The sequence below is a fragment of the Oncorhynchus keta genome, chromosome 26 (assembly GCF_023373465.1).
Source record: "Oncorhynchus keta strain PuntledgeMale-10-30-2019 chromosome 26, Oket_V2, whole genome shotgun sequence".
Classification (NCBI taxonomy): domain Eukaryota; kingdom Metazoa; phylum Chordata; class Actinopteri; order Salmoniformes; family Salmonidae; genus Oncorhynchus; species Oncorhynchus keta.
This window is the reverse complement of record NC_068446.1, coordinates 17,486,331-17,511,649: the sequence shown is the minus strand read 5'-3', so window position 1 is coordinate 17,511,649 and position 25,319 is coordinate 17,486,331. Positions and strand designations below refer to the sequence as shown.

General features: G+C 42.1%; 1 protein-coding gene across 3 annotated transcripts; it reads right to left on the bottom strand.

The window, feature by feature from the left end:
- Nucleotides 1-1,261: 1,261 nt before the first annotated feature.
- On the bottom strand, nt 1,262-24,845 carry LOC118358709 (regulator of G-protein signaling 8-like). 3 transcript variants are annotated; one of them, XM_052480289.1, is made up of 6 exons: nt 17,791-17,887; nt 17,074-17,140; nt 7,424-7,528; nt 5,509-5,570; nt 2,743-2,909; nt 1,262-1,908 (listed from the first exon to the last, which is right to left on the bottom strand). In XM_052480289.1, exons 3-6 carry the CDS (start codon nt 7,522-7,524, stop codon nt 1,714-1,716), a joined length of 525 nt encoding a protein of 174 aa, XP_052336249.1. In that variant the 5' UTR covers nt 7,525-7,528; nt 17,074-17,140; nt 17,791-17,887; the 3' UTR covers nt 1,262-1,713. The 3 variants fall into 3 exon arrangements, with proteins under 3 accessions (XP_052336249.1, XP_035592533.1, XP_035592534.1); XM_035736640.1 differs by lacking the exons at nt 17,074-17,140; nt 17,791-17,887 and adding an exon at nt 24,621-24,845; XM_035736641.1 differs by lacking the exon at nt 17,791-17,887 and having other exon boundaries at nt 17,074-17,408.
- Nucleotides 24,846-25,319: the final 474 nt, after the last annotated feature.

Genomic DNA, 25,319 nt, shown 5'->3' with positions numbered 1-25,319 from the left:
GATGATTGAGTTGGAGGCGTGCATGGCCACATAGTCATGGGTGAACAGGGAGTACAGGAGACGGCTGAGCATGCACCCTTGTGGGGTCCCAGTGTTGAGGATCAGCGAAGGGGAGATGTTGTTTCCTACCTTCACCACCCGGGGGCAGGCCCGTCAGGAAGTCGAGGACTCAATTGCACAGGGTGGGGGTTGAGACCCAGGGCCTCAAGCTTAATGATGAGCTTGGAGGTTACTATGGTGTTGAATGCTGAGCTATAGTCAATAAACTGCATTCATACATAGGTATTCCTATTGTCTACATGGCAGAGGGCAGTGTGCAGTGTGATGGTGATTGCATCGTCTGTGGACCTTTTGGAGCAGTAAGCAAATTGAAGTGGGTCTAGAATGACAGGTAAGATGCACTTCATGATGACAAAAGTGACTGCTAAGGGGCAATAGTCATTTAGTTCAGTTACCTTTGCATTCTTGAGTACAGGAACAATGGTGGCCATCTTGAAGCATGTGGGGACAGCAGGGATAGGGAGAGATTGAATATGTTCGTAAACACATCAGCCAGCTGGTCTGCGCATGCTCTGAGGACTTGGCTAGGCATGCCGCCTGGGCTCGCAGCCTTGTGAGGGTTAACATGTTTAAATGTCTTACACAAGTCGGTGGCACTGTATTATCCTCAAAGTGGGCCAAGAAGGTGTTGTTTGGAAGCAAGACGTCGTTATCCGTGACATGCTTGGTTTTCCTTTTCTAGTCCTTGATTGTCTGTAGACACCGCCACATACGTCTCGTGTCTCAGCCGTTGAATTACGACTCCACTTTGTCTCTATACTGACATTTTGCTTGTTTGATTTCCTTGCGGAGGGAATGACTGCCCAGTTTGTATTCTGGCATATTCCAAGTCGCCTTGCCATGTTTAAATGAGGTGGTACGCGCTTTCAGTTTTGGGCGAATGCTACCATCTATTACGATTTCTGGTTAGGGTAGGTTTTAATGTTATGATGTGTTAATGATGCTCGTTTGTCAGTATTAGCTAGCCACCGCTGAGGTAATTCACTAGCATTGACGGAAGTTGTGAGACGGAAACAAACACAATCACGTTCAAATGGAACTGAGTCGAGTGGACGTGGCTAGATAAGGGGAATACCCACTGTATCTGTTGTAAGATGAAAAGAAAGTTATGGAAAAACATGATATTGATTAGACTTTTTTTCCAACCCACAATTTGCACCACTTCTGTACAACCACGCACATATAGTGTATATATCAGATGACATGTTTGCAAAACTTTAATAAAATTGCCAGACATATTTCTACACCACGATAAATCAATAGTGATGGGAGAAATAAATATCATCAACAACAACACATTTTCTAATAGGAGTAATAAAAGGATACACAGTGCAATGTCTTGTGGTATTTTGTTTTCCAAGTGTAAACTATATGTTGACACAGTTCTAAGAGGGACGATACAATATCACAATATGTCTAAATACTAAGAATCTCTCTGTGAGAGGAGAATCCTAACTTGATATTTGTATGGATAACTCAAAAACGTTCACATGACTCATCATGTCATCTTGAGTTATTGAGTTACGCATTGAGATCTCAAGTTAGAACATGAGGAATAATGGTTCCTTGGGTTCTAGCTACTGAAGAAAAACACAACTGTGTGTGTGTGCGTGTGTGTGTATGTGTATCTGCGACGGCACATGTGTGTGTTCTTCAGACAGAGTTCCGATGGCAGTGTGTGTACTGCATGCCGAGTAAGTCCTGGTAGATCTTGGAGTGGAGAAAGCGTGGGTAAGAGTCTTTCTCCATGAGGCTGTGGACCCTGGCCTGAACCTCATTCAGACTGGAGGGGGTGGGCTCCGCAAGGCTCTGCCTCATCACTTCCCGCGTACGGAAGTCTATGTTTACCTACAGAGACCAAGGAAGAGAAACGAAAATGTAGATATCCAAATCATCTTAGTGTGAATTTCCTATGAAACACTTGTTTGTGGACAGCATAAGCATGATTATTAATCCTTATAATCAAAGTATGCATAGAGTATTCATGTGTATCTATCGGTAATATTGGGAGGTTGTGGATTAAAATGTTTATCTGACACATAGTAACCCCAAATTAAAAACGAATCATAGTCTTTTGCATTGTTATTTAAGGCCAGGCACCACAGGTTGAAAATATATTTTTGTATATACATTACTTTGGTCCATTAATATTTTCTATATTTGATCTTATTCTTACTCATCAAAAAGTCGAAGCCCATTTCATAGAGAATGTTACATGTTAATTTACTTTCATTTTTTAAATTTTCTAGATTACATTTTCTTCTGAAAACTGTGCCATTTTAAAGGCATTTTACCTATCTTTCTTTAGTGTTTACAGATAGATGTGTGAATAAATGTGTGAATAAATACTTTAAAAAACAATCTATGTGTAAGTCCAGCCATGGAGTGTCTTAACAAAATGAAACATTAATATTTAGTCTTTCTTCATTCAGCGTCCAGAAAAATGTATTTGTGTGATATGCAAATATACACAAATATACACATAATATACACAAATATACACAAATATACACATATAATTTTCATATTTAATACAAAAAACGATTAGATTTCTGTACACTTTCAACTGGTAAAAGATTGTGATATGATTAAGGGGAAAATACCCTATTAGGGTGTGGTGCCTGGCCTTAAAAGAGACAAAGTGAATATGTTGCATCATTAGTCATTTGATCAAACACAAACCTCTCTGGGAGCCTTGACATCAATAAACTCATTGTAGATCTTGTTAATTTTGGTCATCAATTTAGCGGGAGTCTTGATTTTTTTATATTCCTCGCAGGCCATCCAGAACTCAATGTTCTCGTCGCTGAACTCCGTCTGGAGAAAAGCCTGGAAGGCAGCCAGGCCACCTAAGACACAAAACATCCATCAGATAGATAGAAGAGCTAACGGACAGTGAGAGTGAGTGAGTGAGTGAGTGAGTGTGAGAGTGTGAGAGTGAGAGTGGTGAGTGGTGGTGGTGAGTGGTGGTGGTGGTGGTGAGTGTGGTGAGTGAGTGAGTGGTGAGTGGTGGTGGTGGTGAGTGGTGTGAGTGTGGTGGTGAGTGGTGAGTGGTGAGTGGTGGTGAGAGAGTGAGTGAGAGAGTGAGAGAGAGAGAGAGAGAGAGAGAGAGAGAGAGAGAGAGTCTTTACAAAGATCGATATTGTATCCCAGCACCTATTTTTTTCTTCACAGAGAGCAGCTGTAGATACTAACAGGGTTGTTTACCATGTGTTGATATTGTCTCAGATGCAGAGTGTGCTCTTGTTCTCAGCACAGGGAAGAGCTCTGTTATTAGAACATAAACATATGGCCCACAAACCTTCAATGAGATTTTTGTATTCATCAATCAAAGATAAGTGATCAATTTGTCTGACATCAATGAAAACACAGGAGGTCATGTTTTGCAATCGGCCATGTCATGTTAACATGTTTTCTCCATACTTGCTATCCCTCCTTCACTCCCTCCCTCCCTCTTTTCTCTTGCATTTATTTGCTTAACATTTGCCCAGCAGCAGCAGTAGAGTAGTCCATCAGGCCCTATCACCAACATTACTCACACACTCTCACTACACACTGGTTATAGGAAAATCACCAGGGACACTGTGACTACATACAGCCTTGTCAACAGACAGTGTTCACAATAAAAAAGCATTGAACTTAGCTTGGAGGAAGATTCTCTCGCCCTGCTTTATTCTTACAATATGTGTCCCAAAAAATATACAAAGATCCTGAGCTTTCCTATTTCTCCCAGATATAGGACAGACACTTCAAAACCTTATTCCGTGTGACCTTATTCCTTATGACTGACTTTTTCCCCAATTATGAATGTGTTATTCAATGTGTTTGTATGGGCTGTAGTTGTAAAGACCAAATTCAATATTCTATCAAATGATATGTAATTTAAATGTTTTTTTTTACCTAAAGGGGTGCTAACATTCTAAATCAAAGAGCTCAATTATCCATGGTATGATCATCTTAAAACAATTCCATATATTAGCTTATATTTTTATAGGTTTTAATTAATTAGCCTCTTTAGGAATAGGCTATTATCTGGTAGTCAAGCAAAGGCCTTCCAATGTCTGAATGTACTGTAGGTCAGTGTTCATTTCTCACTCTCATTCGATTTTCCTTACATAATGCAGAAATACACTACACAGAGAGAGCTAATGTACACATAAAGATTATAATTTAATATTGAAAAACATAGATTTAGTTCAGCATCATGGTCTCTTTACTCATTGCCAGGTCGCAGTTGTAAATGAGAACTTCTCAACTGGCCTACCTGGTTAAATAAATGTGAAATCATTTTAAAAATGGTGTTTGGTGAAACTGGTTACAGAAGTGTTTCCCTTTGTCCCCTTCTGTCTGAGGATAATATTTGTCAATTACAGGAACAAGCAGACTGAGAGCCTAGACTTTCATGCAGCTAGGGTCATACGAGGTTACGTGTGGATGTGACGTCAAACCATGATTGAAGTTTACACCAATTTGTCTATGTTATACAACAGCACCACCTGCTAAAGAGTTAGTAGAAGGGTTTACAGTACTGCTTGATTAACTCAATAGAGACAAATGCTAATTTGAAACATTCACACATTACATTACAAATGACCATTAACATAACATTACCATATGACTTGAGTTGTGAGTATATCTCTAGTTTGGACAAAATATTATTGTAATATTAAAAAACAGCAAGTTGTTGTTCATTGACGCACTGAAAAATAAAATTAAATAGAACTAAAGTCAAGGGAGGTCGTCTGTCTTCCTACAGTGCAGTCTAGTTTTCCGCTCCCTGTGGAGAGCCTACAGCTATCACTCCCTTTTCTCTCTTTTTTGGTCAGGTTCTCTAGTGAGAGTGTATGTGCGAGTGAGAGAGAGAACACTGACAGTCTCTTCAGATGACCTGTTATTATGAACACACTTAACCTGTCACGTGTGTGTGTGTGCCTGCACGTGAACGCTATGTGTGTGCTTGTGAGTCTGTGTGTGTGTTTGCATGTGTGTATTTGCACAGGAACATGTGTGTTATTGTGTAATCCACAGAGAAGGTCACAACCAAGCGTGTGACTCATTGTGTGTTGAGGAGTAACACAATGAGTCACACATCAATAGCCAGACAGACAGCGGATCTTACATAAGAAGGGTTTAGGGGGAAGGAAATGGACTGATGTAGGGAGCCATCCTCAGATAGGATACAGAAAGACAATCATCTTGTCAAAGGAAATAGAGAGGCAATCATATTTTCAAAGGGAACAGAAGGGGTATAGAATGAGACTGAGGAAAAAAATGTAATCCGTACAGTTGCGTGGTTTGCTTCGCTAACAATGGCACGGGCAGTTTTTTGGAGGGGTTGGTTGATAAAAAAAAATATATATATTGTTTCCTCCTTATTTTGGTTCAATTTCTCATATCGAACTCTAAGGAGAAGGATTCACTGATACTTGTCAATAAAAAGGGACTTACACTTGTTCGACAGAAGAACATCGAAGGAATCTGCCCACAGAACGACTTCATCTTTTGACAGCCTTGAAGAAAAGACAGAAATATACAGTGACATGTTTTCAAATGTGGATCCAACCATGCAGATAAAGGCAATTCAACACACACACATTGATAGTTTAAGAGGTGTTTCAAAAAGAGTCTACACCGTCTATCGCGTAGTCTTATTACATACAGCTGAAGTCAGAAGTTTATATACACCTTAGCCAAATACATATAAACTGAGTTTTATGAATTCCTGACATTTAATCTGAGTAAACGTTCTCTGTTTTAGGTCAGTTAGAATCACCATTTTATTTTAAGAATGTGAGATGTCAGAATAATTGTAGAGAGAATGATTTATTTCAGCTATTATTTCTTTAATCATATTCCCAGTGGGTCAGAAGTCTACATACACTCAATTAGTATTTTGAAGCATTGCTTTAAATTGTTTAACTTAGATCAAATGTTTTGGGTAGTCTTCCACAAGCGTCCCGCAATAAGTTGGATGAATTTTTTCCCATTCCTCCTGACATTCCTCCTGACAGAGCTGGTGTAACTGAGTCAGGTTTGTAGGCCTCCTCGCACACACTATTTCAGTTCTGACCACACATTTTCTATGGGATTGAGGTCAGGGCTTTGAGATGGCCACTCCAATACCTCGACTTTGTTGTCCTTAAGCGATTTTGCCACAATTTTGGAAATAAGCTTCGGGTCATTGTCCATTTGGAAGACCCATTTGCGACCAAGCTTTAACTTCCTGACTAATGTCTTGAGATGTTGCTTCAATATATCCACATCATTTTCCTCCCTCATGATGACATCTATTTTGTGAGGTGCACCAGGCCCTCCTTCAGCAAATCACCCCCACAAACATGATACTGCCACCCCCGTGCTTCACGGTTGGGATGGTGTTCTTTGGCTTGCAAGCCTCCCCCTTTTTCCTCCAAACATAACGATGGTCATTATGGCCAAACAGTTCTATTTTTGTTTCATCAGACCAGAGGACATTCCTACAAAAATTACTATCTTTGTCCCCATGTGCAGCTGCAAACCATAGTCTGGCTTTTTTATGGCAGTTTTGGAGCAGTGGCTTCTTCCTTGCTGAGCGGCTTTTCAGGTTATGCCGATTATAGGACTCATTTTACTGTGGATATAGATACGTTTGTACCTGTTTCCTCCAGCATCTTCACAAGGTCCTGTGCTGTTTTTCTGGGATTGATTTGCACTTTTTGCACCAAAGTATGTTAATCTCTAGGAGACAGAACGTATATCCTTCCTGAACGGTATGATGGCTGAGTGGTCCCATGGTGATTAGACTGCATACTAATGTTTGTACAGATGAGCGTGGTACCTTCAGGCGTTTGGAAATTGCTCCCAAGGATGAACCAGACTTGTGGAGGTCTACCATTTTTTTCTGAGGTCTTGGCTGGTTTCTTTTGATTTTCTTATGATGTCAAGCAAAGATGCACTGAGTTTGAAGGTAGGCATTGAAAGACATCTACAGGTACACCTTCAATTGACTCAAATGATGTCAATTAGCCTACCGGAAGCTTCTAAAGCCATGACAAAGTTTTCTGGAATTTTCCAAGCTGTTTAAAGACACAGTCAACTTAGTGTATGTAAACTTGTGACCCACTGGAATTGTGATACAGGGAATTATAAGTGAAATAATCTGTCTGTAAACAATTGTTGGAAAAATGACTTGTGCCATCCACAAAGTAGATGTCCTAACCGACTTGCTTAACAAGACATTTGTGGAGTGGTTGAAAAACATAAGTTATGTAAACATCCGACTTCAACTGTATGACATATTTCTGGCATTGCGAGTAATAATACGTACATTCTATATCAATGGGAGGGACTGGAACAATGTCATCTGATGAAAATATCTACTTACTTTCGGCATCTGGTGGCCCTGTCCTGGGCAGGGGGCAGGAACTCAGTGATGTCGGGGTATGAGTCAGACTTATTGGACAGGCAGCCTAGTCTGGTCTTCATGGTTCTACTCATATGAATGGGAGAATGGAATAAAAGCACACAAGAAAGTACCTCTCCTGATTACTGATCACATGACATGAAAACCTATTATATCAAATTTAGACTGTCCTCTGATTTTTTTCACCTTTATTTAACCAGGTAGGCAAGTTCTCATTTACAATTGCAACCTGGCCAAGATAAAACAAAGCAGTTCGACACATACAATGACACAGAGTTACACATGGAGTAAAACAAACATACAGTCAATAATACAGTATAAACAAGTCTATATACGATGTGAGCAAATGAGGTGAGATAAGGGAGGTAAAGGCAAAAAAAGGCCAAAGTAAATGTCTATATAACTGTCACGCCTTGGTCTTAGTATTTTGTGTTTTCTTTATTTATTTGGTCAGGCCAGGGTGTGACATGGGTTATTGTGGTGTGTTTTTTGTCTTGGGCTTTTGTGTGGTGTGTACGTAGTCTATTTCTGCCTGAGGCGGTTCTCAATCAGAGTCAGGTGAATTATCGTTGTCTCTGATTGGGAGCCATATTTAGGCAGCCATATTCTGTGAGTGTTTCGTGGGTGATTGTTCCTGTCTCTGTGTTTGTTATCACAAGATAGGCTGTATAGGTTTTCGCGTTTCGTTTTGTTGTTTTGTATATATTATTGTTATTTCATGTATCGTATATTTCCATTAAAGAACATGAGTAACCACCACGCCGCATTTTGGTCCGCTCCTCTTTCAACAGACGAACGCTGTTACAATAACAAGTAAAACACTGGAATGGTAGATTTGCAGTGGAAGAATGTGCAAAGCAGAAATAAAAATAATGGGGTGCAAAGGAGCTAAATAAATAAATAAATAAAATAAATAGATTAGGGAAAGAGGTAGTGGTTTGGGCTAAATTATAAGTGGGCTATGTACAGGTGCAGTAATCTGTGAGCTGCTCTGACAGTTGGTGCTTAAAGCTAGTGAGGGAGATAAGTGTTTCCAGTTTCAGAGATTTTTGTAGTTCCTTCCAGTCATTGGCAGCAGAGAACTGGAAGGAGAGGCGACCAAAGAAATAATTGGTCTTGGGGGTGACCAGAGAGATATACCTGCTGGAGTGCGTGCTACAGGTGGGTGATGCTATGGTGACCAGCGAGCTGAGATAAGGGGGGACTTTACCTAGCAGGGTGGTCTTGTAGATGACATGGAGCCAGTGGGTTTGGTGACGAGTATGAAGCGAGGGCCAGCCAACGAGAGCGCACAGGTTGCAATGTTGGGTAGTATATGGGGCTTTGGTGACAAAATGGATTGCACTGTGATAGACTGCATCCAATTTGTTGAGTAGGGTATTGGAGCCTATTTTGTAAATAACATCGCAGAAGTCGAGGATTGGTAGGATGGCCTGTTTTACAAGGGTATGTTTGGCAGCATGAGTGAAGGATGCTTTGTTGCGAAATAGGAAGCCAATTCTAGATTTATCTTTGGATTGGATATGTTTGATGTGGGTCTGGAAGGAGAGTTTGCAGTCTAACCAGGCACCTAGGTATTTGTAGTTGTCCACGTATTCGAAGTCAGAGCCGTCCAGAGTAGTGATGTTGGACAGGCGGGCAAGTGCAGGCAGCGATCGGTTGAAGAGCATGCATTTAGTTTTACTTGTATTTAAGAGCAATTGGAGGCCACGGAAGGAGAGTTGTATGGCATTGAAGCTTGCCTGGAGGGTTGTTATTAACACAGTGTCCAAAGAAGGGTCAGAAGTATACAGAATGGTGTCGTCTGCGTAGAGGTGGATCAGAGACTCACCAGCAGCAAGAGCGACATCATTGATGTGTACAGAGAAGAGAGTCGGTCCAAGAATTGAACCCTGTGGCATCCCCATAGAGACTGCCAGAGGTCCGGACAGCAGACCCTCCGATTTGACACACTGAACTCTATCAGAGAAGTAGTTGGTGAACCAGGCGAGGCAATCATTTGAGAAACCAAGGCTGTCATGATTGACAGAGTAGAAAGCCTACGGAGCTGTGAGGGGAACGGCACCTCAGTACCTCCAGGCTCTGATCAGGCCCTACACCCAAACAAGGGCACTGCGTTCATCCACCTCTGGCCTGCTCGCCTCCCTACCACTGAGGAAGTACAGTTCCCGCTCAGCCCAGTCAAAACTGTTCGCTGCTCTGGCCCCCCAATGGTGGAACAAACTCCCTCACGACGCCAGGACAGCGGAGTCAATCACCACCTTCCGGAGACACCTGAAACCCCACCTCTTCAAGGAATACCTAGGATAGGGTAAGTAAGGGTAAGTAATCCTTCTCACCCCCTTCTCCCCCCTTAAAAGATTTAGATGCAAGTGGCTGTTCCACTGGATGTCATAAGGTGTATGCACCAATTTGTAAGTCGCTCTGGATAAGAGCGTCTGCTAAATGACTTAAATGTAAATGTAAATGTAAAGCCTTGGCCAGATCAATGAATACGGCTGCACAGTAATGTTTCTTATCGATGGCGGTCAAGATATCGTTTAGGACCTTGAGCGTGGCTGAGGTGCACCCATGACCAGCTCTGAAACCAGATTGCATAGCAGAGAAGGTATGGTGAGATTCGAAATGGTCGGTAATATGTTTGTTGACTTGGCTTTCGAAGACCTTAGAAAGGCAGGGTAGGATAGATATAGGTATGTAGCAGTTTGGGTCAAGAGTGTCCCCCCCTTTGAAGAGGGAAAGTACAGGGAACATGTACACGTACAGCTCTAAACATAGTCTTCTAGGAAAGTGCTCAGATCTAAACCTCCTGCCTGTAGTCACTATGCTGATGGGTCAGTCATGAGCAAGGCCATGGCCTGTGGATCAGTGTATTGATCCATCCAATGACTACATAATTAAATGTTTGCATCCAGGTGTTCAGATGCTGGAAGTGGGAGAGCACAGTTTCAGGATGTGCCTCATGAAGTTTACTAAAACATCACTTCACATTTGTTTAATATGCACCGACCTGATGACACATAGTAATTTGCCTTCAACATATTTCTACTTACTCGCTCACACTACATATCACACAATCAATCTGTTCAATGTTTTTTCTATGGTGTATCATGGACACCGGTTGTTGATGTAATCATCAAATGAAAGAAATGGCAAGTAAAGTTCTACCTGACTTATCAAACAGTAACGTTTCATATCATCACCCTTTGGCCAGCTGCTGTAGGATTAGACAGATCAGACAGACAGACATATTTATGGATCTGATTAGAGTCATTGCTCTAAAGAGACACACCAGATAGACATAGAAAGCAGGTGTAGCTCCATATGGAGAAGGCAACATGAATACCCATCAGCTAGCTTCCAGAGAACATCCAATCTGGATAGTGAGCCACAAGCCTCTCTACCATGCACCTATTTTACCTGATAACACGCACACCAAACACTGCTGAGTGCTCAATATGCCAAAATGGAATGAGAGGAATGAGTTCCCCCATCTGAAGTTAGTTACATCAGTGACATGATCAGTGACATGATCTCCATCCCATTGGTGGGTAAATTGTTAGAGAACTCAGTGTTGCTTTGCCTCTTGGTGTAATTGGAATGGTCAGTCAAGCTTCTGTAATCCAAGGACTCCTCTTTTAAATAACTGGTGTTTGCAGTATTTCTCTGCTGGCGAATAAAGAGAGGGGGGGTTGTCTGGTCTTTTTATACTTATGAACAACAGGGTAGTTAGTGTAAGTATTACTTCCTTTGGTGATCATTACCCTAAAGCCAGATGCCATGGCAGTCCCACTACAATATCAACAAACTGCTTTTATCACAAAAGCTTTTCCTTTTTCAATAAGCTTGATTCCTACAGGCCACTATATTGCAAAACAATATATATTGTTGGTTAAGATGGTTTAGTTGGATGGAACATGGTGCTGCTAGAAACACTGAGGTTGTTGGTTTGATTCATGAATGTGCTACCATACATACAGAATATATGAGTTAATTCTCGGGCACTTTGGATAAAATTGCCTCCTCCAACACCCACCAATGTTTCTCTGTAGAGGAAGTGTTAGTTTAGATAGATGCTGAAATACAATAGTAGTATAATACATTTTACTCTACAGAGAAACATTGGTGGGTGTTGGAGGAGGCGTCATGGAGGATTGTTTTGGCGTCTGCTGTAATTGGTCAAATTGCATGCAAAAATCACTTTAATAGGCCTTCTCATCATGCACTTTTAAGATTCCACTCATAGATTCCATCTAGGCAGAGCAGGTTTATTAGAACGCTTTGTGTGTGTGTGTGTTTGTGTGTGTGTTAAATTCAGGCTGTAACACAACAAAATGTGGAAAAAGTCAAGGGGTGTGAATACTTTCTGAAGGCACTGTAGGTAAAGAACATTGAACAGAACAAGACTGTGTAAATAACTAAATTTGGAAAAAATTGCAGATATAACCTTATAGTCCCAAACTCTCGAAATGTCCCTTGACTATATACAGTACAGATCAGTATCAGCTGTGATAATTCTCTAAGATCCCTAAACTGAAAGTCCTCAACGATTACAGACCTGTTGCCCTCATGTCAATAGAGATAATAACAGAACAGCTGTTGGGCCCCCTTCCAATCTACCTACAAAGCAGCGTGGATTACAGAGGACACTGTTATTCTTCATGCACATCCTGCACCAGCACTTGGATACACCAAAATCATATGCCTGGATTCTGATCCTGGTCTTCTCTTCAGCATTCAACACCATTCAACCACGTCTCCTTTTGCAAAAACGTATGGACCACTCCACAAATTTCTTGTTAACAAACTAGTTTTGGTAAGTCGGTTAGGACATCTACTTTGTGCATGACACAAGTCATTTTTTCCAACATTTGTTTACAGACTGATTATTTCACTTATAAGTCACTGGATGAACTTCCGGGTTGGAGCGAGCGGTCGCATTCGCACTTCGGTCCGCAGGTAGTATTACTTTTCATGTTTTCATTACTTTTCATTACATTTCATTATAGTACAACGGTTTGATTTGTCTAATCTTAGCAATTTCTTCTTAGCTAGCTACATAGCCGTCTTTGTATCAAAGATAATTGCGTAATTATCGTATTTCGTCGTCCTAACGTAGTCTACTGCCCAGCAGCTAGCCACATAGCTAACGTCCACCGTATAGCAGCACTGCAGAAACTATTACACTCAACTGAACGACTTGATTAGTGTAGTGTTAGCTAGCTACATAGTTGTCTTTGCTGTCTTCGTATCCAAGATAATTGTGTAGTTTAGAGTGTGTAGTCTTAGAGTGATTATCTTAATTTACCGAGGTTAGCTGGCCAGCTATTTGTCGTCCTTAACGTAGGAGACACTGCTAGCTAGCTAACAGCTAACAGCTAACAGCTAGCCAACGTCTACCGAATTTAACTTCTGCACTCAACAACCCGGTCGCATTCCGCTTCGCTCCACAGGTAGTATCACATTTTCATTTCATTTCATTACAGCACAACGGTTTGATTTGCTTGATCGTAGCTAGCTACATAGCTATCTACATAGCCGTCTTTGTATCAAAGATAATTGTGTAGTCTAGAGCGATTTTCTAGGTTAGCTAGCCAGCTATTGTCGTTCTTTTAACGCAATGTAACGTAATCAACACTGCTAGCTAGCCAGCTAGCCCCCGAATAGCTCCACTGTAGAAACTATTACACTCAACGGAACGACTTGATTAGTGTAGTGTCAACAACACAGCCACTGCCAGCTAGCCTACTTCAGCAGTACTGTATCATTTTAATCATTTTAGTCAATAAGATTCTTGCTACGTAAGCTTAACTTTCTGAACATTTGAGACGTGTAGTCCACTTGTCATTCCAATCTCCTTGCATTAGCGTAGCCTCTTCTGCAGCCTGTCAACTATGTGTCTGTCTATCCCTGTTCTCTCCTCTCTGCACAGACCATACAAACGCTCCAAGGCAGAGTTCATCTCAGCCTTTGCCTCCCTCCAGTCCCTCGACTTCTTGGCACTGACGGAAACATGGATCACCACAGATAACACTGCTACTCCTACTGCTCTCTCCTCGTCCGCCCACGTGTTCTCGCACACCCCGAGAGCTTCTGGTCAGCGGGGTGGTGGCACCGGGATCCTCATCTCTCCCAAGTGGTCATTCTCTCTTTCTCCCCTTACCCATCTGTCTATCGCCTCCTTTGAATTCCATGCTGTCACAGTTACCAGCCCTTTCAAGCTTAACATCCTTATCATTTATCGCCCTCCAGGTTCCCTCGGAGAGTTCATTAATGAGCTTGATGCATTGATAAGCTCCTTTCCTGAGGACGGCTCACCTCTCACAGTTCTGGGCGACTTTAACCTCCCCACGTCTACCTTTGACTCATTCCTCTCTGCCTCCTTCTTTCCACTCCTCTCCTCTTTTGACCTCACCCTCTCACCTTCCCCCCCTACTCACAAGGCAGGCAATACGCTCGACCTCATCTTTACTAGATGCTGTTCTTCCACTAACCTCATTGCAACTCCCCTCCAAGTCTCCGACCACTACCTTGTATCCTTTTCCCTCTCGCTCTCATCCAACACTTCCCACACTGCCCCTACTCGGATGGTATCGCGCCGTCCCAACCTTCGCTCTCTCTCCCCCCTACTCTCTCCTCTTCCATCCTATCATCTCTTCCCTCTGCTCAAACCTTCTCCAAACTATCTCCTGATTCTGCCTCCTCAACCCTCCTCTCCTCCCTTTCTGCATCCTTTGACTCTCTATGTCCCCTATCCTCCAGGCCGGCTCGGTCCTCCCCTCCCGCTCCGTGGCTCGACGACTCATTGCGAGCTCACAGAACAGGGCTCCGGGCAGCCGAGCGGAAATGGAGGAAAACTCGCCTCCCTGCGGACCTGGCATCCTTTCACTCCCTCCTCTCTACATTTTCCTCCTCTGTCTCTGCTGCTAAATCCACTTTCTACCACTCTAAATTCCAAGCATCTGCCTCTAACCCTAGGAAGCTCTTTGCCACCTTCTCCTCCCTCCTGAATCCCCCCTCCTCCCTCTCTGCAGATGACTTCGTCAACCATTTTGAAAAGAAGGTCGACGACATCCGATCCTCGTTTGCTAAGTCAAACGACACCGCTGATTCTGCTCACACTGCCCTACCCTGTGCTCTGACCTCTTTCTCCCCTCTCTCTCCAGATGAAATCTCGCGTCTTGTGACGGCCGGCTGCCCAACAACCTGCCCGCTTGACCCTATCCCCTCCTCTCTTCTCCAGACCATTTCCGGAGACCTTCTCCCTTACCTCACCTCGCTCATCAACTCATCCCTGACCGCTGGCTACGTCCCTTCCGTCTTCAAGAGAGCGAGAGTTGCACCCCTTCTGAAAAAACCTACACTCGATCCCTCCGATGTCAACAACTACAGACCAGTATCCCTTCTTTCTTTTCTCTCCAAAACTCTTGAGCGTGCCGTCCTTGGCCAGCTCTACCGCTATCTCTCCCAGAATGACCTTCTTGATCCAAATCAGTCAGGTTTCAAGACTAGTCATTCAACTGAGACTGCTCTTCTCTGCATCACGGAGGCGCTCCGCACTGCTAAAGCTAACTCTCTCTCCTCTGCTCTCATCCTTCTAGACCTATCGGCTGCCTTCGATACTGTGAACCATCAGATCCTCCTCTACACCCTCTCCGAGTTGGGCATCTCCGGCGCGGCCCACGCTTGGATTGCGTCCTACCTGACAGGTCGCTCCTACCAGGTGGCGTGGCGAGAATCTGTCTCCTCACCACGCGCTCTCACCACTGGTGTCCCCCAGGGCTCTGTTCTAGGCCCTCTCCTATTCTCGCTATACACCAAGTCACTTGGCTCTGTCATAACCTCACATGGTCTCTCCTATCATTGCTATGCAGACGACACACAATTAATCTTCTCCTTTCCCCCTTCTGATGACCAGGTGGCGAATCGCATCTCTGCATGTCTGGCAGACATATCAGTGTGGATGACGGATCACCACCTCAAGCTGAACCTCGGCAAGATGGAGCTCCTCTTCCTCCCGGGGAAGGACTGCCCGTTCCATGATCTCGCCATCACGGTTGACAACTCCATTGTGTCCTCCTCCCAGAGCGCTAAGAACCTTGGCGTAATCCTGGACAACACCCTGTCGTTCTCAACTAACATCAAGGCGGTGGCCCGTTCCTGTAGGTTCATGCTCTACAACATCCGCAGAGTACGACCCTGCCTCACACAGGAAGCGGCGCAGGTCCTAATCCAGGCACTTGTCATCTCCCGTCTGGATTACTGCAACTCGCTGTTGGCTGGGCTCCCTGCCTGTGCCATTAAACCCCTACAACTCACCCAGAACGCCGCAGCCCGTCTGGTGTTCAACCTTCCCAAGTTCTCTCACGTCACCCCGCTCCTCCGCTCTCTCCACTGGCTTCCAGTTGAAGCTCGCATCCGCTACAAGACCATGGTGCTTGCCTACGGAGCTGTGAGGGGAACGGCACCTCAGTACCTCCAGGCTCTGATCAGGCCCTACACCCAAACAAGGGCACTGCGTTCATCCACCTCTGGCCTGCTCGCCTCCCTACCACTGAGGAAGTACAGTTCCCGCTCAGCCCAGTCAAAACTGTTCGCTGCTCTGGCCCCCCAATGGTGGAGCAAACTCCCTCACGACGCCAGGACAGCGGAGTCAATCACCACCTTCCGGAGACACCTGAAACCCCACCTCTTTAAGGAATACCTAGGATAGGACAAGTAATCCTTCTCACCCCCTAAAGATTTAGATGCACTATTGTAAAGTGGCTGTTCCACTGGATGTCATAAGGTGAATGCACCAATTTGTAAGTCGCTCTGGATAAGAGCGTCTGCTAAATGACTTAAATGTAAATGTAAATGTATCACAATACCAGTGGTACAGAAGTTTATATACTGTACACTAAGTTGACTGTGCCTTTAAACAGCTTGGAAAATTCCAGAAAAGTATGTCATGGCTTTAGAAGCTTCTGATAGGCTAATTGACATAATTTGAGTCAATTGGAGGTGTACCTGTGGATGTATTTCAAGACCTTGTAAAAATATAGATGAAAACATTAGACGAAAAGTATAGATGAAAACTCTCTTGGTAATTAATGTGTGTATGTATTACTGATTCCTGCTAGTAGCTCACTAGTCCCTATGAGGTGTCTAGTTATACAGGTTATGAGCTCTATATGCAATTAGTTGTTGGTAGAGAAGCCGAGAGAACAAGCAAGGTTCAACACGACCACGCTATTATCCCACACTCAGTCTCTGTGGTTCATATGAGCCCCCAAATGAGCTGCCTGTGTCTAGCTCAACACTTTCCATTCTCTATGGAGGAGTATGGGAATGATACAGTATTGCTGTGCGATAGGAGTGCGAAAACAAAATACTGAACAACAATAAGTATTTTTGCATGCCGTGGCCTAATACCAATAGTTCCAAATTATACAGAAAATACAGCATTATCGTCACAATAAAATGTGAATGGAGGCGTTTTCCAGGTGGTATTTCTATGCTCATTTACGACTGTTTTACGACAGCTTTACGACAGATCTGATTTATAATGGGAAACATGCCTATGTACTGTATAGGGTGCGCCTAGTTTATAAATCTCAATATTTTTGTACCTGCGCAGACTTTTCAGAAATCTTCATCCAAATTGAGGTTAGTGATCGCTGTTCTGATGTCCAGAAGCTGTTTTCGGTCATAGGATGGCAGAAACATTATGTAAAGAAAAGTTACGATCAGCAAAAATAAGCACAAAAAATAGCAGAATTGGTCAGGAGCCCGTAAGATGGCAGTTATGCACTGACATAACTCCAAACATTCAGTATTCATCCATACGTTTGAAGTACGTCTTGTGATATGTGTCGTCTGTAAATGGAGTGTTGTATGTCCTGTGCTTTGATTTTGTGTATGTTTGCCAGGAACTGCTGTATGTTGCCAGACGAGGGACAATAAAGTATTATATCAATCAATCTCTGCAGTGGAGAGCAGAGCTGTGTTTTCACGTTTTCTCTGCTCTGTAGTGAGCTGAATCTCTTCACCTACATTGGGTGGGAACATGTGCCTGTCTGCCTGCCTGCAGAGCTATTTATAAAGTTCTGTGACAAATCTGTGTAGTCAGGGGTAAGCCACTTAATGTTCTATTCAGCCATGCAGCAGGCACAGACTCCTGGAGGGGCTGCTATAAAAAGGATTCCAAATTTGAACATGTCAGTTTCCTCATGAATTTTTTATAGAACAACATTCGCAATTCCTTTAAAAAGATGCCAGGTTGCTGAATAGGGATCCTGAAAGTACTGGGTCTAAAAAATCCCTTTGATGTTGTTTTGGTGCCTTACGGTATTTTGACTTCTTCCTGTGCCATGGTTTTCTTGTTCTTAGTGTGGAGAATGTAGTTGGAGAGCAGATCCTGGTATGTCCATCTGTCAAGGAAACATCATTGGCCTTGACATTTGGCCATGAACATGTATCGGTTCAAATCAGTGTATTGTTTGTTGGAATACCACTGCAGGGTATAAAACACTGCATGAATAACCAACCTGGTCTCAGAGCATTTCATAGTATTCTGTACTTATATGATATGTTACGTTTCCCATGGTATGTATTAATTTGTGAATGTCCATCACCAATTTCATTTGATATCTTACGAATGAATTTGTAATATATGTTATGAATATGCAAAACATACAATATGCTACAAATTTGTTAAAAGTGGTATATGTTACGCATTTTCAAAAGGTACAGTATGTTACAAATTAGAAAAACGTACAATATGTTAGTAATTTGCAAAACATACAACAGATTAAGAATTTGCTAAACGTGTTATATGTTACGAACTTTCAAAAAGTACAATAGGCTAGGGGTTAAGTTTAAGAGTTAGGTTGCAGGGTCAAGGGAAGGGTAAATGTTAAGGAAAGGTTTAGCTTGCATGCTGAGTAGTTACAAAGTAGCAAGCAGTTGATGAGATTTGAACTCGCAATTTTTGGGCTACTAGATGTTTGTGTTTTACACCGAACCATCCTCCATGACCAAGCACCCAATTAAAATGTTTTCCTTAATAATCGTGCAGAAATCCCGCTACCGGGATCAAATTCGACAACATCCGGTGAAATCGGAACGCGCCAAATTCTAAATAAAAAATTGTAATGTTAAACATGAATGAAAATACAAGTGTCTTACATCGTTTAAAAGCTTAACTTCTTTTTAATCCAACCGCTTTGTCAGATTTCAAAAAGGCTTTACGGTGAAAGCATACCATGCTATTATCTGAGGACAGCGCCCTGCGTACAAAAGCATTACAAACATTTTTCAAACAAGCAGAGGAGTCACAAAAGTCAGAAATAGCGACAAAATAAATCCCTTACCTTTGAAGATCTTCCTCTGTTTGCAATCCCAAGGGTCCCAGCTACATAACAAATGGTTGTTTTGTTCGATAAAGTCCTTCTTTATATCCCAAAAAAGTCAGTTTAGTTGGAGTGCAAAATGCATACAAATGAATGCCAAAGTTACCAATAAACGTTATCCAAACAAGTGAAACAACGTTTCTAATCAATCCTCAGGTACCCTAATATGTAAATAAACAATCAAATTTAAGACATAGAATAGTATGTTCATTACCGGAGATAAATAACGAAGTGCGCGCCCTCACCGACGCGCGCCACAATACTACTGCCAAAATGGGAGCCACCTAGAAAATATACAAATTCTAGCTCATTTTTCAAAAAACAAACCTGAAACTCTTTTCTAAAGACTGTTGACATCTACTGGAATACCTAGGAATTGCAATCTGGGAGGTATTCCATTGATTTTCCCATAGACAGCCATTTCAATGAGTGGTGAGCTCCAAAAACATTTTTTTTCCGGATGGATTCTCCTCTGGTTTTCTCCTGCCATATCAGTTCTGTTACACTCACAGACATTATTTTAACAGTTTTAGAAACGTTAGCATATTTTCTATCCAATTCTACCAATTATATGCATATCCTATCTTCTCGGCCTGAGTAACCAGACGTTTACTTTGGGGATGTCAGTTATCCGAATTTCCAAATATTGCCCCTCAAGAAGTTTTAAGGAACCATCTGTAACCATACCAAATGTAATGTATGTATCCGACTGGCTCGATTCGTTCTTATATAGCAAAATTTGAAATTGTACAAAAGTAGACTCAGAGCTCGAAAATTGTATATTATACACTACAGTTGAGGAACTGGGAAAGTAATTCTGCTTTGAAAGTTGACATTCAGCATAATTCACACCCTCTAAAGCCTTAGCCTCACCCATCTCTTTCAGGATTGACATGTGAGGCCATCTACTAAACAACCAAAGATTCAGCCTAAAGGCTGGTTTATACTACGGGTGTGTTCGTAAATTGCCAGAGTGTGCTCAGAGTGCGCACTGGGTGTTCACGAATTCAGAGTTCTGTCAAGAGCGTTTCACTCTCGGAACATTCAGAGCTTACACTGGATGCTCTTGCTGAGGAGTAGGGTTGATCCAAGCGTTCTGACCTCACAACGACAGTCAACCATCAAAGCTAAGTAGCTAACTTTGGCTAGCTTGCTAGCTACTTCCAGACACAAATATTTTGACCATTTTACTCGCCCTGGCAGAGCTGATTAGGCTGTTTTCATGTTATTCAGCGTGTTGGTGACTGTAACTCTGCTTGCAACAATTTAATTAGACTTGTTTGCTGATGTTAACTGACACCAACCATATTCAACTTGTGTTGAGCGTTCGTAAATTTGTCAGTTATTCTGCGCTCTGGAACACTCAGACGAGAGTGCTCTGAAATTAGAGTAGATAGCCAGATCGAATTTACCAGCTACGTCTATCGACAGTTTTTGCATTGATATCATGAGCATTCTATTGAAATGGTTACTTGCATAGTGGAGTCTTTTGATTAGACATGTAGCTAGCTAGCTAAACAATGAACCATAATCCTAACTCATAACGTTACAACCCTGCATGAATCTGCAGGTAGCTTACCAACCAGGTTCAATGTTAGCTGGCTAACATTAGGCTATAACTAGCATTGCAAATGGCTCTGAGATAAGAATAATATAAATACACAGATCATACACATAACGTTAGCTAGCGAGCCAGCCAGCTAACTTAAGCTGGGCTAGCTAACAGTACACTTTCACTTGAAATGAAAAAGTCTTTCTGACAAAATTAGAAACGTGCAATATCTGAAAATGTCGGCAGATAGACTATCTTTACCCATATACATGGATGGACACTTCTCCCTCTCTATCACAGATGCCATGGTTGCCCTTGGTTTGAATCCTGAGAGAGGTGTTTTCTACAACAGCCTTCTGTGTGATCTCTTTCGACTCCGTCTGCATATTTTATCCAGCTCCTTAGATATCAAACTCTAATTCCACTGATTTCAAAACTCGGTCCTCCAGAAAGTGGAGCGCAACACTTATGCACTTGTACTATGTGATATCTTTCAAAAACGCTGCGTTAGAAAGGATTACCTTCACATACTGACCAGCTCATATTATAAACAGAAGTGCGCTACATGGCAGACCAATGCAAACTCATCGCTCGGCATGCCCAGCCCACTCATTATCGCCGCTAATCATGGCTAGCAGGAAGGTTGGTTCCTTTTTCTGTGGCTAAACCAATTTGCCCTGTAATTTAACAATTGTATTCGTATTTACAGATGGCATACACATTTGATATTAAGGCACATGAAAGTTCACATGTTCCCGAAGGCATTTATGCCCAAAACCACATATGATAAAAAAAAGTTTACGTTCAAATGACTTTCCTGTGAAGTATTGACGCGCGACATATGCCTAGTTTCCTGAAACGAGTCACATATCATACTAAATCAAGTGTTTCTGATTTATGTACAGAATAATACAAAATGCTCTGAGACCAGGTTGGAATAACCACCCTGTTGACATGGTGCAAGCAGTTTCCCACCATGCAGAGTTTCCCTTTGTTGCTAAAGTACAGTATTATCTACACGTTGCATTAGGTATGGAGAGAAGCAATTTTTGCAATCACTTATTTCCCGTGTGAGTTAAACATCATGGGAACACTGAATAATTCGGTATCCTTTTTATTTATTGTGTGTATCTGTATGTGTGTCCACTTTTGCATAAGGGTATGCGCATGCACACATTTGGATACCGTCTGTGTCCCTGTCCGAAAGATGAGTGCCAGTGCTGAAACCTTCCCAGGCTGTTTATGGGCTAATTATGGCCTTACAGACCTATGCTGCTCTGCTGTCTTTGTTTAAGGCTGGGGTTGTCTGCCTGTCCCTGCCTTGCTCTGTCTATCCGTCTATCTGTCTGATGTCCAGTTTGTCTCCGAGGGGCAAACTTGAATCTGTTTGAACTGATTCCATTCTTCTCTCTACCCTCTTTCCATCCCTACCTCATCACTCTCTCTATATCTCTCACATCCCTATTTGTGTATGTGTTGCCACTGCCAACGGTTACCCTTCATGAACATTGTTATGTGGACCCCCAGCTATCATGCTTTTATACACAGAGGCATTGACCTTACCCTCTCAGGTAATCTAACTCTAAAATTAGCCCTGTTGTCTGTTCTGCAGGCTGCAGCTTGCTGTCTCACTGATGTCCTTGCCTTGTTATGCCAGCTTTGCAGTATACACAACTGAGTGTAGGCTATCTCTATACATTCTCATAGAGTAGACCTGATCCTGATAAACACATCAGCCCTGATGCATGGCGCACCTCGACAGGCATGGGGTAAAGCCAGTCTCAGTTCATCAAACTAACACGGTCTATCTATTTTTTTACCCTAGCTTTCTTCAGGCACAGTGCTGTACGATCATATTAATGTCACTTTTGTTCTACAGAGAGGTTGATTTTCATGTGTGCTGCTGCCCAGTAGGCTACAATTGAATCTAATGCACTCATTACCATTTCAAATAAGAAAATATTAAGACACACTCGCATGCACACCCACGCAAACATACAGACACATTCACTGCCCCCTGGAGGTGGAAGTTGGGGACTGAGGTATATGTCACAAGGGCAGAAAGGACCCTGAGCAAGGCCATATACCCATCCAGCCCTAAGCGATGAGAACAGTTCTATTTCAACTAAATATATGTAATGTAATATTGGCTAAAAATGACATTGTGCGGAGCATCACAGCATGCAATTTATAATTACATTTTAAGCTTTCGTTTTCATCTCTGTTTCAGAATCATTGTACGGTTTACAACGAGCACAGACGTGTGCTTCGTTATTCAACCTTTGCACAACAAAACTACATTTATTTTTTAATTTGCTCTGGAATCATGGATAGGTGATAATACAGCCAGATCGTTCAAGATTGATGTTGAAATGTCCTAAGGATAATGGAAAATGGCTTCAAAGCTTGGGTTGTACTACAGCATTGTGGGCTGAGGTGGATGGAGGTGGTGGACTCTGGATCAGAAGGTTGTGTGTTGATTAAGAATTCGAGGACCCCTTTTGATATAAAAATTAGGTTGAAAAATGATTTGATAAAATATTTAATTTGGCAGTTACTACCATAGCCCCTACAAACGCATTGAATAACACAGTTCTAAATGGCAAAAAAAAAGACTATCAAAAATAAATCGTAAGGAATAAGGTTTTTAAGGTTCTAGGAGATGTAAGAAAGTGAAGGAAATATTTTTTGGCACATATTTAACACAAATCTTCCTCCGTACTTCCATTCGTTTGCATGAGTCTTGTGACACCATTGCATTCGTGCAAGTCTCCCCTTTCCATAGATCATAATAGTTTGTATGCTAAACCGTTCGGACGCTACAGACCTTTAATTGAGAAGACCAATTTTCGGGATGTCTCATGGTCTGACAAACACCGCTGTAGCTTGGCTACCTTCGACTGTAGATGCGGAAGGGCGACATGGGCGGATGAGGTGGATTGAGCCCATGCAGATATCTCTATCTTAAACTGACGGATTTTGATGAGGATTTTTTTACTGTGTTACTGAGATTGATGCACATGTGCATCGATGGACTCTTAAGGTTGAACCATATCCCAAACCTTAACCATTCAGAATGACTGCCAAAACCTAATCCTTAACTTCGAAATTTGACGTTTGGTGAAATGGAACGATACAGAGCAACAGGAGCAACAAAAACACACAGACATTTTATGTTTGGAGCAACTATGACATTTGACATTTAAAGAACGTGTACCAACGTCTAATTATGCAGTGAAAATGTGAGATCTTGTTGGATAATGACCACTGGGCAGATGATTATAAAGTAGATGATTACAAGTTTAAACATTGCCCTTCTTTTGTTATTTTTTTTAATGTTATTTTCTGCTGAGTCAGAAATTATGCTCTTAATCCTGACTTTAGGTTTTTATGTAATCAATGTATTTGGGGGATTAGGTTTGCAAACCACTCTATTCAGACTGAATAAGCTTGACAGCTCATTCTGTTGAAAGCTTTCACAGTTACTAACCCTTTGTAGGGTCATTTGGCTTAAAAATACTGTAGCTGTATCTAGATTTAGGTAGCTATAGCTGTTTTCTCTTTCAAATGCACACTTTTTGGATGTAGATGTTCATATAATGTTTCTGAGTTGAGAGTGGCCAGGCAGAATCTCTGTTTGATTAGGGGCAGGTTTTTGGGTAGATATGCTGAAAAGGGTTGGGAGGAGTACTGAGATGAGAGGGAGGGAGGAACGATATTGATTATTTCTGTACCCAAGGATGATAAATATTTGTTGGATTTCCCTTGTGTGATAAATGATAAAGAGGTGAGATAATGATTGAGATAGAAGAGAGTGAGAGAGAGGTGTTAAACCTGTAGGTGGGATTTGTGGGTGCTTCAAATCCCCTCTGTCTGTCGCTCCTCCACTGTCTGACATTTACTGACATACACGCACACATACTACAATTTCTAAATGTGTAAACAATGCACTGCTGATGTAAATAAGCAATAACCAAAACCAAACTATATTTGGAGTAGTAAATAAACTATCTTCTCATGTCTCTAACAGTGTGTTTCCAGATGATGACAGTTATCTGTCCTGTAAACGAACCGTCTCCATCTTTTCTATTCTGGTGATCAGACACATTGACAGCAGATGTACATAATGACAGTCTGCTTCCCATCCTTTATCCATAGTGGACTTAAGTAATGTAGCGATCTACTAGTAAGATGAATATGGATGATGTTTTACCTTAGCCCTCTTGTGTATTTGATCAGCGCAGGTGGACACTTTCTCTCTTTTCCTCCCCAGCGTACGTTCGAGAGGAACAAGCCGCTATTTATCCACGTCGGTGTGTGCGTGAGTGTGTGTTTGTCTGTGATGGCACTCCTCTTTGTGTGGCGATTATATCTGCTGTTACTATTACAATTGCCGTAAGTAGGAGGCTAGGAGCCACGCAGCCTGATCATCAGTGTGAAAACGTGGTAGGGGGAAAAGGAAACGGGGCGAGGGGGTTAGGAAGAGGGAGAAACAGAGATGGAGGGAAAGGTGGAGAACTCTGTGTTAACGCACAGAGAACCCATACAGAAAATCCACATGATTTCACGTGAACATTCACGTGAAATCACGTGAACACTTATTTTTGGAACCCTTCACTTGAAATCACATGTTTGCAAATGTTTAGTTTCATGTATTGATTTACATGTTGTCACATTAACTTCACATGAAAACGTGTGAAAACATGTTTTTGGAACAATTCATATCTGATCAAGTGAAATGCATGTGTTTTTGCGGTAAGGGAATTCTCTGAAGACAAGCCAAGCTCTAGCAGAGTGGTTGTTGAGATGATGTATGGCTATAAATATACAGTGGCTAAATAGAAATAGACTTTTCTGGACAGAGGCTATATAAAAACAGTTCTAGACTGGATCTTTATAAAAAATAATATAC

Coding starts and splice junctions, on each gene's coding strand:
- LOC118358709 (XM_035736640.1), bottom strand. CDS start 7,524: ATGAAGACCAGACTAGGCTGCCTGTCCAATAAGTCTGACTCATACCCC. Junction 5,571..7,423: donor AGGGCCACCAGATGCCGAAA/GTAAGTAGATAT, acceptor CTTTTCTTCAAG/GCTGTCAAAAGATGAAGTCG. Junction 1,909..2,742: donor ATGTCAAGGCTCCCAGAGAG/GTTTGTGTTTGA, acceptor TGGTCTCTGTAG/GTAAACATAGACTTCCGTAC.